This window comes from Tupaia chinensis, unplaced genomic scaffold (genome assembly GCF_000334495.1).
Source record: "Tupaia chinensis unplaced genomic scaffold, TupChi_1.0 Scaffold000465_1, whole genome shotgun sequence".
NCBI classification, from domain to species: domain Eukaryota; kingdom Metazoa; phylum Chordata; class Mammalia; order Scandentia; family Tupaiidae; genus Tupaia; species Tupaia belangeri.
In genome coordinates this window covers 591,075-604,896 of record NW_006159974.1, presented here as the reverse complement: position 1 = coordinate 604,896, position 13,822 = coordinate 591,075, and the positions used below count along the sequence as shown (strand labels likewise).

At 46.7% G+C, this 13,822-nt stretch overlaps 1 protein-coding gene across 5 annotated transcripts in view; it reads right to left on the bottom strand.

The window, feature by feature from the left end:
- The window catches only part of DTX2 (deltex E3 ubiquitin ligase 2), a 42,802-nt gene extending 35,505 nt beyond the window's left edge, over positions 1–7,297 (bottom strand). For 2 of the 5 annotated variants that reach the window (XM_006155644.3, XM_014590592.2), the window contains exons 1-3: positions 7,143–7,297; positions 5,962–6,126; positions 1,270–1,335 (exon numbers count right to left, since the gene is read on the bottom strand). In XM_006155644.3, coding sequence (XP_006155706.1) covers positions 1,270–1,276 — 7 coding nt within the window. In that variant the 5' untranslated portion in view covers positions 1,277–1,335; positions 5,962–6,126; positions 7,143–7,297. Of the gene's footprint in view, positions 1–1,269; positions 1,336–5,961; positions 6,127–6,973; positions 7,015–7,142 lie in introns of those variants that run through there. The other 3 variants (XM_014590591.2, XM_006155646.3, XM_006155647.3) reach the window with 3 other exon arrangements.
- Positions 7,298–13,822: the final 6,525 nt, after the last annotated feature.

Sequence of the window (13,822 nt, the reverse complement as noted above, 5' to 3'; positions counted from 1 at the left end):
TCGACTACATGGGAGTCCAGCGACATAGCCATTATGCCAACTGCTGGTCCCTCTCCCTCTGTTCTTTTCTATCAAGTACACATACCCCATGGCAATAAATAAATAAATAAATAAATAAATAAATAAAAGTAAAAAAGACAGCAGGCTCTGGCCCCATCTCCTCCCTCTATACTCCCCTGTGCCTATTCGTCCCCATTGCTTCAATAAGCCCCTGATTGCAATCACCCAAATCTGTCTTCATGAAGGGCCGGAGTCCCTCCAGCCCTCAGCTCCAGCCATCTGGACCTCTTGGCAGTGCCCGGAAGTAGTCAAGCTGTTTCATGCCCTTCACCCTCACTGAGAAGGTCTATCCTACCTGTCCACTTATTCATCTCTTAATTCCCAGCTTAAGACTCTCTGCCTTGTGAAACCTTTCTTATATCCACTCCTAACCCACAAAGAGAAGTGGTCACTCTAACAATCAAGGCTCATGTGACATCTGTGTGCAATTACCTATCTGTCCCCTCCACTACAGCATAAGCTCCTTAAAGGCAAGGATTATGTTCAGGGACAAACATGACACAGAACACCGACTATAAATGAAAAAGTATATTTTGCTGTGTTAAAATTAAGAATGAGGGGCCAGTAGGTGGCACAGTAGTTAAGGTGCTCGACTCCCATGCTTGAGTCCTGGATCTGGCGGGATGACACTCACACTGGGCGCATGTGTGTGCATGTCCAAAATCCTAAGAGAATGGAGAAGGGACTGCGGCATGGCCATCCCCCCTGGGGGGTGATTTCTTGCTTTCTGTTTCTCTGTCTCTCCAGCGAACAAACAAGCCCTAGAGCAAAAATCTCTAAACAACAACAACAAAAAACAAGAATGATTTGGGCCAGGAGATGGCATGGAGGTTGGGAAAGTTGATCCCACATAGCTGACTTTGTAGTTAATGTCCCAGACCCAGTGGCTTGAAAATCATGCCAGACATGTGTGCCTGAATGCCTAGAATCCAAGAGGATAATCGTGAAGGGACTGCGGCATGGCTATCACCCGGGGGAGGGGGGGGTTCTCACTTTCCCTCTCTGTCTCTTTTCCCATCATATCCCATGCAAACACACACAACCTATAGCAAAATGAAATTAATTTGTTAATGTAAAAAAGTTAAGAATGATTCATCAACAAAAGATGCCCTAGACCCAGCATGGTGGTACAGGTACAGGATGCCACTGTGCAATACTAGAATCACAGGAGAGGCCCCAGGTTTATATCCTAGGCTGATCTGAACATACCTGGCATGCCTGCAATCCTGGCTGGCTGGAAGGTTGGGAGGGGGATCACAGCATGCTGAGAACCTACTGGGGATACACAACCTCTTAACTTATAAAATTAAAGTAAAATCTTTTTTTTTAAAAAAAGACATTTTAGGGAAACAGCAGATAGCATAATAGTTACATCACTGGACTCCTAAGTAGTCAACCGTGGTTCGAGTCCCAGACCCTGTGGCTTAAAACTCATGCAGGGCGTGTGTGCCCAAGATCCTAAGAGGTGAAAGGAAGAGAAGGAACTGCAGCGTGGCCATACCCCAAGGGGTTGATTTTTCACTTTCTGTTTCTCTGTTCCGCTCTCTCAGGTGAGTGCACGCGCCCTATAGCAAAAATCTCTCTTAAAAAATGGGACCAGCAATTGGTGTAATGGCTATGTCCCTGGGCTCCTATGTAGTCGACTGCAGTTTAAGACCTGAACCTGGTGGCTTAAACTCATGCCGGTATTACAGCATGGCCACCTCCCGGGGGATGGGTGGGGTGGGTGTCATTTCTCGCTTTCTGTCTGTCTGTCTGTCTGTCTCTCTCTCTCTCTGTCTTTCTGGCGAGGGCACGCACCCTATAGCAAAAACTTCTCAAAAAAAATATATTTATAAAAAATTATAATTTTATATATACATATACCAGCAGGTGGTGTGGTGCTTAAGGCAGCTGGACTCCCACGTGGCTGACTGTGGTGCAAGTCCCAGATCCAACAGCTTAAAAATCATGCTTGGCACATGTATATGTGCCCCGAAATCCAAGAGGAGAATGGAGGAGAAGGATTGGCGGTGTGGTCATCCTTTCTAGGGAGTGATTTCTCCTTTCCTTCTCTCTGGTGAGCACATGCATCCTATGGCAAAAACTTAGAAAAAAACAAAAAAGAAAAAAAGAGAATCAACAGGAAGTAGGAATGAAGCCAGAGCAATTCACAAAAGATGGGAGCATTGGATAATGTATTTTGGAAAGGGTAAACGTTGAAAAACAGCATTAAAGATAACATGATAGAGGGAGAATTAACAACAACGGGATGCTTTTGTTATTTTGTTATTTCACTTAAGTGTTTAAAATAACTGACTTGTCAGGATCATCAGGTGGTGTGCTTAAAAAAAAAAAAAAGACATTTTAGAGGGCCAGCAAATACTGTGGTGGTTGAGGTGCTGAACTCCCACATGGCTGACTGCGGCTCAAGTCCCAGACTGGTGGTTTGAAATTCATGCTAGGTGGGACCAGCAGGTAGTGTGGTAGTTAAGGGCACTGAACTTCCACATGGCTGATTGTGGTTCAAGCCCCAGATCTGGTGGCTTGCTTTCTCACATTCTCTCTTTCACTCTCACTCTGTCCCTCTCTGGTCAAATTGAAAAATAAAATAAAGTGAAATTCATGCTGGGCGCATGTGCATGTGTGCCCAAAATATCCTAGGAGGAGAATGGAGGAGAAGGGACTGTGGCATGGCCATCTCCCCTGGGGGGTGATTTCCCTCTCATGATCTGATCTGTCTCTGTATCTCTCCAGCAAGGGCATCCATCCTAGGGCAAAAACTTAAGGAAAAAAAAAGAAAAAGAGAGAGAGAAAAAAAAAAGAAAGTAGGAGAATAGGTTACAAACTGGAAGAAGATTTTCATTATTTACATGAAGGATTAATAACATAGGGATGGTTACATCACTGGACTCCCACATGGTAGACAGCAGTTCAAGTCCCAGACCCCAGGGGCTTAAAACTCATACCAGGTGCATGTGTGTGCATGCCCAGAATCCTGATAGGAGAATGGATGAAAAGGGATTGCAGCATGGCCATCTCCCTGGAGGGTGATTTCTCACTTTCTGTCTCTGTCTCTCTAGCAAGTACATGTGCCATGTAGCAAAAATCTCTCTCAAAAAAAAAAAAAAATCTATCAATAATATAGGGGTTGGCAGGTGGCATGGTAATTAAGGCACTGAGCTTTCATACTGCAGACCACAGTTTGAATCCCAGACTTGGGGGTTGGCAGGTGGCATGGTAATTAAGGCACTGAGCTTTCATACTGCAGACCACAGTTTGAATCCCAGACTTGGGGGCTTGCTTTCTCTTTCTCTCTCTCTCTCTCTCTCTCTCTCTCTCTGGTGAGTAAATGTGCCCTATAGCAAATGAAGGTGCTGGACTCCCACATGGCTGACTGTGGTTTGAGTCCCAGACCTGATGGCTTGCTTTCTCTTCCTCTCTTTTTCTGTCTCTCTCTCCCTCTCTGGTCAATTGAATAATAATAATAATAATAATAAAATAAAATGATTCTTTAAAAAGAAAAACAAAAAAAGAAAGCAAGGGGATAATGGTTACCTCAGGATGAGAAAGAAGGTATCAAATGAAATAATTAAATCTATACTTTTGTTTCAAGAGCCTAGCTTTGTTTTTAGATGGCTGGATTGCCAGAGCTTACTACATTCACTAAAAATAAGTTACTAAATAAAGAAAAGCAGGCCATGCCTGAGCACTGATGAGTGTGCATTCATCCAGTTCTCAGTTTACCTGATAAAACAAACACTAAAGAGCCTGTTTAATTATCTTTGTACTCCAAGTGCATGCACAAACCCTGGCACGCAACATTCCAGTAGGCGTCTGTGGAATGAAAGCGGACTTTCCTCCCAGCCTATGGCCTCATCTTGTTGGCCTCTTAAGTATCTTCAACATGTCTGAAGTTAAACTTATCTTCTCAATTCTCCTTCCCCACCTGGATCCCCGGGCTCCACTCTGCTCAGGCAGTCAGGAGAAAAGCCTGAGATTCTTTTTGTTTGTTTGTTTTAGTTTATTTCTTCTCAGAGAGTGAGAAACAGAGACACAATAGCAGGGGAGGCATCCCCCAAAGGGCCCCCATGCCGTGATCTACCCCCAGCCCGTCCAGATCTCGGGTTTGTGCCCAGAGCATACAGGAAGGCTCTGGGACAAGGAGCCAGGCCCTTCCCGGTGGGTGAGCATTGCAGAGCTTTGCCTTGCTGCTGGATTACCAGCTGGTCCGTCTAGGATTCTTGCTCCTTCCCAGCCTCCCCTACAGTCCTGCTGCTGTGGTCTGATCTTGCCTCACCTCAGCCCCCACTGCCAGCATCTAGTTGGGACCTCTGAGCCGCCAACATTAATAAATCCTCCCTCCCAAATGGTTCTCCAACTCTTGTCTCTCCCAGTCCACCTCAGACAAGGTGCAAGATTAAACTTCCTACTTATAGTTCGGATCCTGTCTCTTCCATATCTCCCCCTGGATCTCAAAAATAAAGTTCATCTTCCTTAGGCTGAAAGTCTAAACCCATTACGGAATGGCCCTCCCGCCTTATCAATAATATTTGCCAATGCATGCCCCTACAATACTCTCTCATCTATACTCCTCCCCCTCAATCCCTCCCTAGAAATTTAAGTGAGAACTTGCCACTGCCATAGACATCCAGGGGTTCCCACAGTCCATGTCTCTGCTCTACCCCAACCCCACCCACTTGGCCATCCATCCTCACCTCACCCAGACTTCCTAGGCCAAATTTAAACAGCACTTCCAATGATGCTGTGATGTGCCCAACAGATAGAAAGTGCCCTCTTACCGATTTCCACAGCATTCTGGCTGTGGTTCAGTTCCCTATGTCTTTTTTTTCCCCCCATAGGCTGTGTGCGCTTGCTTAAGAGAGAGAGATAAGAGAGAGGTAAAGAAATCACCCCCCAGGGTGGGTGGCCACCCTTCTCCATTCTCCTTCTGGGACTTTGGGCACATCCACACTCACACACACCCATTGTGATTTTCTAGCCACCAAGCCCAGCATTCGAACTACAGTCAGCCGCGTGGGGATCCAGCGCCTTCACCACTACACCACTTGCTGGCCTACTCTATGTGCATTTTCTCCCTTCGACGAAACTATAGCAACTGAAGGCAAAATCACTCATCTACTCCTATCCTACCAGAAGCTCTCGTGGTATAAGGAGACAGTTACAAATAGAATAATCCAACATTATCCATTCCGCACTGTCTAGTCAGTGTGCTCATTGAAAATACCCTCATCGAATTCTGCTAAAATCCTCTGCTCTCCAAAACCTTGGCGTGACCTACAAAACCCTCCTTGACCCCACACCACCCCTTGCTGCTCCAGCCACCCTGAGCTACTTACAGTGGCCCACTCTTGCTCAGGCAGCTTCGTAACTGCAAATGCTGACTCCTCTGCCAGGTTACTTCTCCTTTACAACTACCATCTTCCAGAACCCTACCCACTACTGGAGGAGAGGCATGGGGCAAAGGGGGCCTGCTCTGTGATTCTCCAGCTCAAAACAAACCACACTGACAACACCTTGTCACTGACTGTAGTTTGTCTGTCTTTTGTACCAAACAATGAGCTTCCCAAAGACAAGAAATCTTATCTAGCACCCACAAAAGGTGTATGCAAAGAAATGGACATTTCCAGTTCAAATGCAGAAATCCTGACTTGTGCGCTTCATCCCATAAATTATGTCTTAAAGTGGAAACCATCTGGAAAGCATTCTCTCAGACTGGTTAAACAGGAGAAACAGTTGGCTAGAAGCCACCTGAATTTATTTGAGACAGTGGGCAATCAACAATCAACTCCCAGGGCTCACTTTCATCCAGGAGACCTCAGATTCCACTCTCCCCAGTCCCCACTTCTCTACTGAAAACCAGACTGAGAAGGCAACAAGGTCAAGTCCCCAGGCTCTCACCTTTTCTCTCTGGAGAGCTGGCACAAACTGTCCCTTCTTGATGGAGACACCAGATCCTTAGGAGGAATGACTTGTTTGCGTTCCCATCTTGATATAAAATGCAAACAACAAAAACCGGGCAAATCTGAAAGGCTTGCTGACTCAGCGACACAAATTCCAAGGCACCTTTGCCAACAAGGAAGAAGATGATCAGGTTTAAAATTGAGAAACGGCAGTTAAATGCACAGATGTTGGACCGATTTATTTTCCAACAGCCTGGGCAGATCAGGAGGTACAGTAAGTAGTCTTCCTCTGCTCACTCAACAATCAAGAGGATAGTTATAAAAAACCAGAGCCCTTTCACAGAAGGACCTAACAGGAGTTCCGTAGCCTATGGAGCCAGGAAATCTGCATACCAGAGAGGGTAAAAATATGGCCAAGGTCACACAGCAAATGAACAAGAGGCCTAGTCAGAAGGCTGGCTAAGGGAAGCCCTGATGTTGGCTACTACAAAGTCTACCTTCTAGAATTCTAAAAGAGTCAGGAAGGGATGCAGAAATATTTCGAGTTTCTTAAAGGTCCAAGAGTCGGGACACATCCTATTTCCACTGCCACTGGCACTTAGGGAAGTGGAGCCAGTGTGGAGGACGCAGCTGGCCGGGAAAGGCGGGAGGAGCTGGTAGCTCCAGAAAAAGGAAGAGTCTTTTAAATCCTCTTTAGCATATACATTACGCATCCCCAAAAGTGATCCAGGGCCACAGAACATGGGCTTCCGGGAAAGCGGACCCCACTTGAAGGAAAGCGGAGTTCGGAGACAAACTCCTGCGAAGTACGCAGCCCCCAGCCCAGGGGAGCCCTTCAGCCTGAGGAAGCCCCCAGCAGAGCCCACCCTCGGGCCGGGCAGCCGGGCGGCAGGACCACCGCCGCCTCCCCAGGTCCCGCGGGAAGGGGTACACGGTCCCCACAGCCCAAACTCCGGCGGCTGCGCCCCTCCCTGCGCGCCCGTCAGTTTCCACGCCGGCTTCACTCTCACCCAGTCCTCCCAGTCCCCCGGGACCTCGGGGCTCGACTCCCGCCCGGCCCAGCCCTCCCTCACTCCTCGCCCGCCCCTTCCGGTCCCAGCTCGGCTCGGTTTGTCCCCGACCCCCGCCCTCAGGACGCTATCTCTGGCGACGAGCAGGTGGCCCGCCCGTCCGTCTTACCGAGGCTGAGGAGAGCAAGAGGAAAGGCGGAGGGTACCACCGCGCTCGGGCTGCAGCTCCCGCTCGGCCTGGGCAGGGCTCCGGCTGTGGCTCCGACTCTAAGGAGGGGGCAGGCAGCTAGAGTGAAACTCGGCGTCGCAGATTCCCGAACTTGCCGGTGCGCATGCGCGGGATGCGGGGCCTTCTGGGAAATGTAGTTCCGCCGAGGCGGGGCTGAAGCCGAAGTGCACCTGCTCAGGTGTAGCTAGTCTGCCTTCCTTGCTCGCTGACTGACTCCTTCGTTAGGAGTAAATTAACTGATCCTTTTTTCTTTTTTTTTTTTTAAGAATTATTTTTTAAATTATATTCATCATCTTTTTCTTTTCCCTAGTTTGACCACAAAGCAAGAGAGAGAGAAATCGAGAAAGCAAGCAGCCAACTCCAGGACTTGAGCCAGTCCTAGTCGGCCATGTGGGAGTCCAACTCCTTAACCACTATGCCACCTGCCGCCCCCAACTGATTCATTTTAAAATTCATTCTAGTCGGGCTGGCTCCATGACTTGGTGGGATAAGGCAGAGGAATCCCACACGGCTATCTGCACAGTTCGAGTCCCAGATCTGCTTGATGAAGCAGGCCGCACACAAGCATGTGGAAGTGCCCAAAATCCTGAAAGGAGAGAAAAGTGGAGGAGAAGAGAATGTAATGTGATGATTACCCATGGTGGGGAGTGTGCTTTTTCCTTCATGTCTCTCTCTGGCGATTGCAGACACCCTCTAGTGCGTGTGCACACGCACGCACACACACACACACACACACACATTTGTTTATTTATTACTTTCCATGAGAGAGACAGAAAGCACCCAGAGCAGTATCTTGATGCTCCAATCCACCCCAGCCTCAGCCAACCCAGGATCTTGGGCAAAGAGAGATGGGTGTGCCCAGGACATGCCAAAAACCTTCCCATATGGGATTGCCTTGTGGAGCTTTCATTTTACCAGCTGTACCACCATCCAGCCCCTACTAACACATTATAAATAGTTTCACTGGTACATACATGATGATTTCTCGCTTTCTGTCTCTATGTCTCTCTCTGTCTGGCGAGCGCACGCGCCCTATAGCAAAAACCTCTCAAAAAATAAAAGGTGAATCAGAGAGTCACCCATGGCCCAGTGATTAAGAGAGTCAGCTCTCACATGGTCAACTGTGATTTGGGTCTCAGACCCTGGAGGCATGAGAAATGTGCCAGCACATGTGCAAACCAGCCCAAAATCCCAATAGGATGGAGAACTGGAAAAGGGATTGCCATGTGACTGTGCCCCATTGGGAAATGTTTTCTCTTCTCTCTCTCTCTCTCTCTCTCTCTCTAGTAAGTGCATGTGCCCTCTGCCAAATTTAAAAAGAAAAAAATGGGAGGGCAGGGACCAACAGGTGGCTTAGTGGTTAAGGCACTGGACTCCCACATGGTCAACTGCAATTCAAGTCCCGGATGCAGGAGCTTAAAAATCATGCCAGGTGCATGTGCTTACATGCCCAAAATCTCAGAAGGAGAATGCAGGAGAAGGGATTGCTGTGTGGCCATCCCCCCTGGGGGGTGGGGGTGATTTCTCACTTTATCTCTCTCTGTCTCTCCAGTGAACACATGGGCCCTATAGGAAAAATCTCTTCCTTGGGGCCAGCAGGTGGCATGGTGGTTAAGGCGCTGGACTCCCACATGGCTGACCATGATTCAAATCCCAGACCTGGTAGCTTGCTTTCTTTCTATCTCGCTCTCTCTGTCTCTCCCTAGTCAAACTGAAGAACAATAATAATAATAATGACAAAATAAAATATAATAAATAATTCTTTTTTCTAAATATTTTTTATTTAACTTTATTTATCATTATTATTATTTTCCAGTTTGATCAGAGAGAGACAGAGAAAGAAAGAGAGGGAAAGTGAGAAAGCAAGAAGCAAGCCACCAGGTCTGGGACTTGAACCACAGTCAGCCATGTGGGAGTCCAGTGCCTTTAACCCCCATGCCATTTGCCAGCCAAGAATAAATAATTCTAAAAAACAAAACAAAACAAAACAAAACTCTCCCTCAAAAAAAGGTAAACCAGAAACTGGGTTTGTCTCTTGGGAGAACTTCATATCTAGTTGGAGATACAGATATTAAAACACAAGTATAATATAATGGGGGGACCAGCAGGTGGCGTGGTGGTTAAGGCACTGGACATTCTCACATGGTCCACCACAGTTCAAGTCCTGAATCTGGTGGCTTGCTTTCTCTCTTTCTTTCTCCCTCTGTCTCTCATTGGTCAAATTAAAATAAATGAACGAATGAATAAAATTAAATAATTCTTAAATATATGTGTGTGTGTGTGTGTGTGTGTGTGTGTATATATATATATATATATATATATAAAATGGTGAAAACGCTTTGATAAAAGAGTGCAAACTGGCCAGCCTGTGGTATGCTGGTTAAGGTGAATGGATCCCACATGCCCAACTGCTGTTCGAGTACCAAACCCAATAGCTTGAGGAATATACCAAGTGTGTATGCATGCGTGGCCAAAATCCCAACTGGAAAGAGAGATGGAGGAAAGGGGATTGTGGTATGACCATCCCCTATGGGAAGGGTGATCTCTCTTCTCTCTCTTTATCCAGTGAGCACATGTGCCCTCTGACAAATAAAAAAAAAAGAGGGAGAGAGAGAGAGAGCGTGAGAGCACACAAGGTTGTGCCTAAGTTGGGGGAGGGAGAGTCAGGAAGACATTAAAAAGGAGGTGACGCCAGAATTGGATTTTTGAAACCCACCGGAGGGTTTGCTGTATAGAGTATAGGGAAAGCTTCACACAAAAAGAAATATGGGCAAGAGCCTGAAATGCATTCAGAAAGCTGTGAAAAGTTTTGTGTGGCCAGGGCAGAGGTACATAGAAGGAGTGAAGAAGGAAAAACTGGATCAGGGCGTAACAGAGTGTGGCAGGATATGACTGGGGAGAAAGCTGGCTAAGACTATGATGGATTTCAGATGCTATGCAAGGAATTTGGACAACTGGAGCAATGCAAGGATTTAAGCAGGGGAATGATTGTCAGCATCAAATTTTACAAAGATACTTCTCGCAGTAGGTGGGGGATAGATTAGAAGGAAAGACAGAAGCCAGTCACTGGTATGGTAGTTACAGTGGCTGGATCCCACATGACCAACCACATGGTCTGAGTTCTGGACCAGGGATTGAAACACACACTGGGCACATGTGAGTGCAAGAATGAAATCCTGAAAGGAGAAATGGGGGAGAAGGAATTGCAACATGACCATTTCCCCCCAGGGGAGGTGCTTTCTCTCTCTCTCTCTCTCTCTCTCTCTCTCCCTCTCTGTTCAAGTTAAAAATAAATAGATGGAGGGAACCAGCAGTTAGCGTAATGGCTATGTCGCTGGACTCCCACGTAGTCAACCGCGGTTCGTGTCCCGGACCCGGTGGCTTAAAACTCACGCCGGGCGCGTGTGCGTGCGTGCCCAAGATCCCGAGAGGAGAATGGAGGAGAAGGGATTGCGGCGTGACCATCCCCCCTGAGGGGTGATTTCTCGCTTTCTGTCTCTATGTCTCTGTCTGTCTGTCTGTCTGGCGAGCGCACGCACCCTACAGTGAAAATCTCTCCAAAATAAATAAATAAATAAATAAATAAATAGATGGATAAATAATTAAATAAAGAATTAAATAAAATAATTATTTTTAAAAATGGGGATAATAATGAGTACTTACCTGATTGAGAGGATTCAATGAAGTGATATATGTTAATGTTTGGCACATACCATGTGCTTTAGAAATGTTTAGAAATGGGAAGGCCAACAGGTGGTGTAGTGGCTGGGGCGCTGGACTCCCACATGGCTGACCATGGTTCAAGTCCTGGACCTGGTGACTTGCTTTCTCTCTCTCTCTTTCTCTCTCTCTCTCTTTCTCTGTTTCTCTCTTGTGTCCTGTAACAAACTAAATAATAATGATCAATAAAATAAGTAAATAATTTTAAAAAGAAGTGTTATAAATGGGGCCCTCTAATTGTGACTGTGGAGGCTAAGATTGGAGGCCAGTGTGGGAGCCAGAGGGAGCGTGGGGATGAGTGAGAAGTGTTAAGGTGGTCTGTGAGGTAAGCTGTGAAAGAATTCACAAACTCAGAGGGAGAAAGTGGATAGGAAAGAATGTATTCACTTTCCAGTAGAGGAAAAGGGCTGGATGCAGAAAGTTGAATTTTGACTTGGCTGGAAGGGTGAGGACAAGGAGGTTTTATTGGGACTTAAGTTACGGGGAGGCTATGGTTGGGTACTTAGGGGATCCTGGGAAAGACATCTGTTGGTCCTTAGGTTGTTTCATCATTACCTCCAGAAGTCATATAGGGCGGGACTAGCAGTTAGCGTAATGGCTATGTTGCTGGACTCCCATGTAGTCGACCGGGGTTCAAGTCCCGGACCTGGTGGCTTAAGACTCACGCCGGCAAGATCCCAAGAGGAGAATGGAGGAGAAGGGATTGTGGCATGGCCATCCCCCCCGGAGGGTGATTTCTCTCACTTTCTGTCTCTCTGTCTGTCTCTGTCCGTCTGGCGAGCGCATGAGCCCTATAGCAAAACCAAAAAAAAAAAAAAAAATCAACAGATGTCATATATGGCTGCTGAAGTCTGCCATGTATTTTGTCCTTAATTTTGGTGCCAATTGTTAATGGATGTTACAATCTCTATGTCTGAAGGCCAGAACTTAAAAAATATAAGGTGAGCAATCTGTGATGAAGTCAAGAAAGGACCAACTAACTTGGGAAGAAAAAGGGAGGAGAAAGAACATCTGAAGCACCTAGGAGTTTAAGATGAGCCTTTCTGGTTAAAAAACCTAAGGTGCCAACTACACTGAATTAACTCTTTCACATCCCTGAAACTCTTGGGGAATACTTGGGGCCAGAAGATGGTGTAACGGTTACGTCACTGGACTCCCACATAGCCAAGCGTAGTTTGAGTCCTAGACCTAGCAGCTTGAAATGCCAGGTGTGTTTGTATTCATGCCCAAATCTGAAGACGAGAAGGAAAGCATCGTGACCATCCCCCCTGGGGAGTGATTTCTCACTTTCTGTCTCTCTGTGTCTCTGGCAAGCGCCTGTGCCTTATAGTAAATATCTCTCTCTTAAAAAAAAAAAAAATAGGGATTTGGGGGCCAGTTGGTAGTATGGTGGTTAAGGTGACTGGATCCTACATAGCTGTGTGGTTGAGTCCCAGACCCCAGCACCTTGAAAAATATATCGGGCAGGCCCAGCAGGTGGCATAGTGGTTAAAGGGGCCGGACTCCCACATGGCAAACCATGGTTCAAGTCCCAGGCCTCGTGGCTTGCTTTCTCACTTTCCCTCTTTCTCTGTTTCTCTCTAATCAAACTGGAAAATAATAATAACAATAAAGAAAGTTAAATAAAATAATTCTTTTTTTTTAATGAAAAATAAATCAGGCACATGTACATGCCTAAAATCCTGATAGGAGGGAGAAATGGAGGAGAAGGGACTGTGGCAAGATCAGCCCTCATGGGGGAGAGGGGTGCTTTGTCACTTTCTCTCTCTCTCTGGCAAACAATCCTACCCTCTGACAAAGCAGTGGGGGGAAGAGATTTTGGAGTTCCAAGACATAGAGCTCAAAGGGTTACCTTAGTGCCTTGGGGCTACTATGACAAAATCATAAACCGAGAGGTGTGTAAACAACAGAAATGCATTCCTCACAGTTCTGAGGGTCAGAAGTCCAAGGCCAAGGCAGTCACAGGTTCAGTACCTGGGGAAGCACCGCTCCATAGGTAGCCATCTTTTTTCTGTATCTTCATGTGGCAGAGGGGCGAAGGAGCTCTTCAGAGTCTCTTTTTTATAAGGATACTAATCACATTAGCAAAGGCTCTGCCCTTATAACCTAATCACCTCTCAAAGACCCCACCTTTAAATACCATCTTAAGTTTCAATAAACAAAGTTACTTTTTGGAGGGGTTGGGGAACAGAAATACCCCCAGGAAAGGAAGACCACAAAAGATGAGCAAAAGGAAGTTAGGGCTGAAGAACAGACAATAGAAGAGGAGGAAGCTGGAGCGTACGGGACTGGGAGACACTAGGTGTGCATGTCACCAGAGCAATAGGGGACTGTCTCATGAAGGTGGTGACCAGTTTTATCACACATGCCTGAGACGCCTAAAAGCTGGCCCTCTGGGAGGGCAACCTATACCAGAATCCAGGGTTCCTGCCTTCTAGTCTAAGGCTTTCTTATCTTTCAGTCTGCCAGCCGACTTTTAAGAAAGGTCCCAGGGGCCAGCAGGTGGCATAATGGTTAAGACACCGGGCTCCCACATGACCAATCACAGTTCAAGTCCCGACCCAGGGGCTTGAAAAATATACAGGTGCATGTGCATGTATGCCCAAATTCCCAGGAGGAGAATGGAGGAGAAAGGATTACGGTATGGCCATCTCACGTGGGAGGTGATTCGTAACTTTCCCTCTCTCTCTCTGTCTCTCTCTTCAGCAAGCACATGCACTCTATGGCAAAAACCTAAAAAAGAAGAAGGAGAAAAAAGAAAAAGAAGAAAAGAAAGGTCCCAGTCTCCTCTCGAGATCTTGGGCAAGCATGCACACACGCCTGGCATGAGTTTTAAGCCGTAGGGTCTGAGACTTGAACTATGGTCGACTATGTGGGAGTCCAGTGACGTAACCATTACG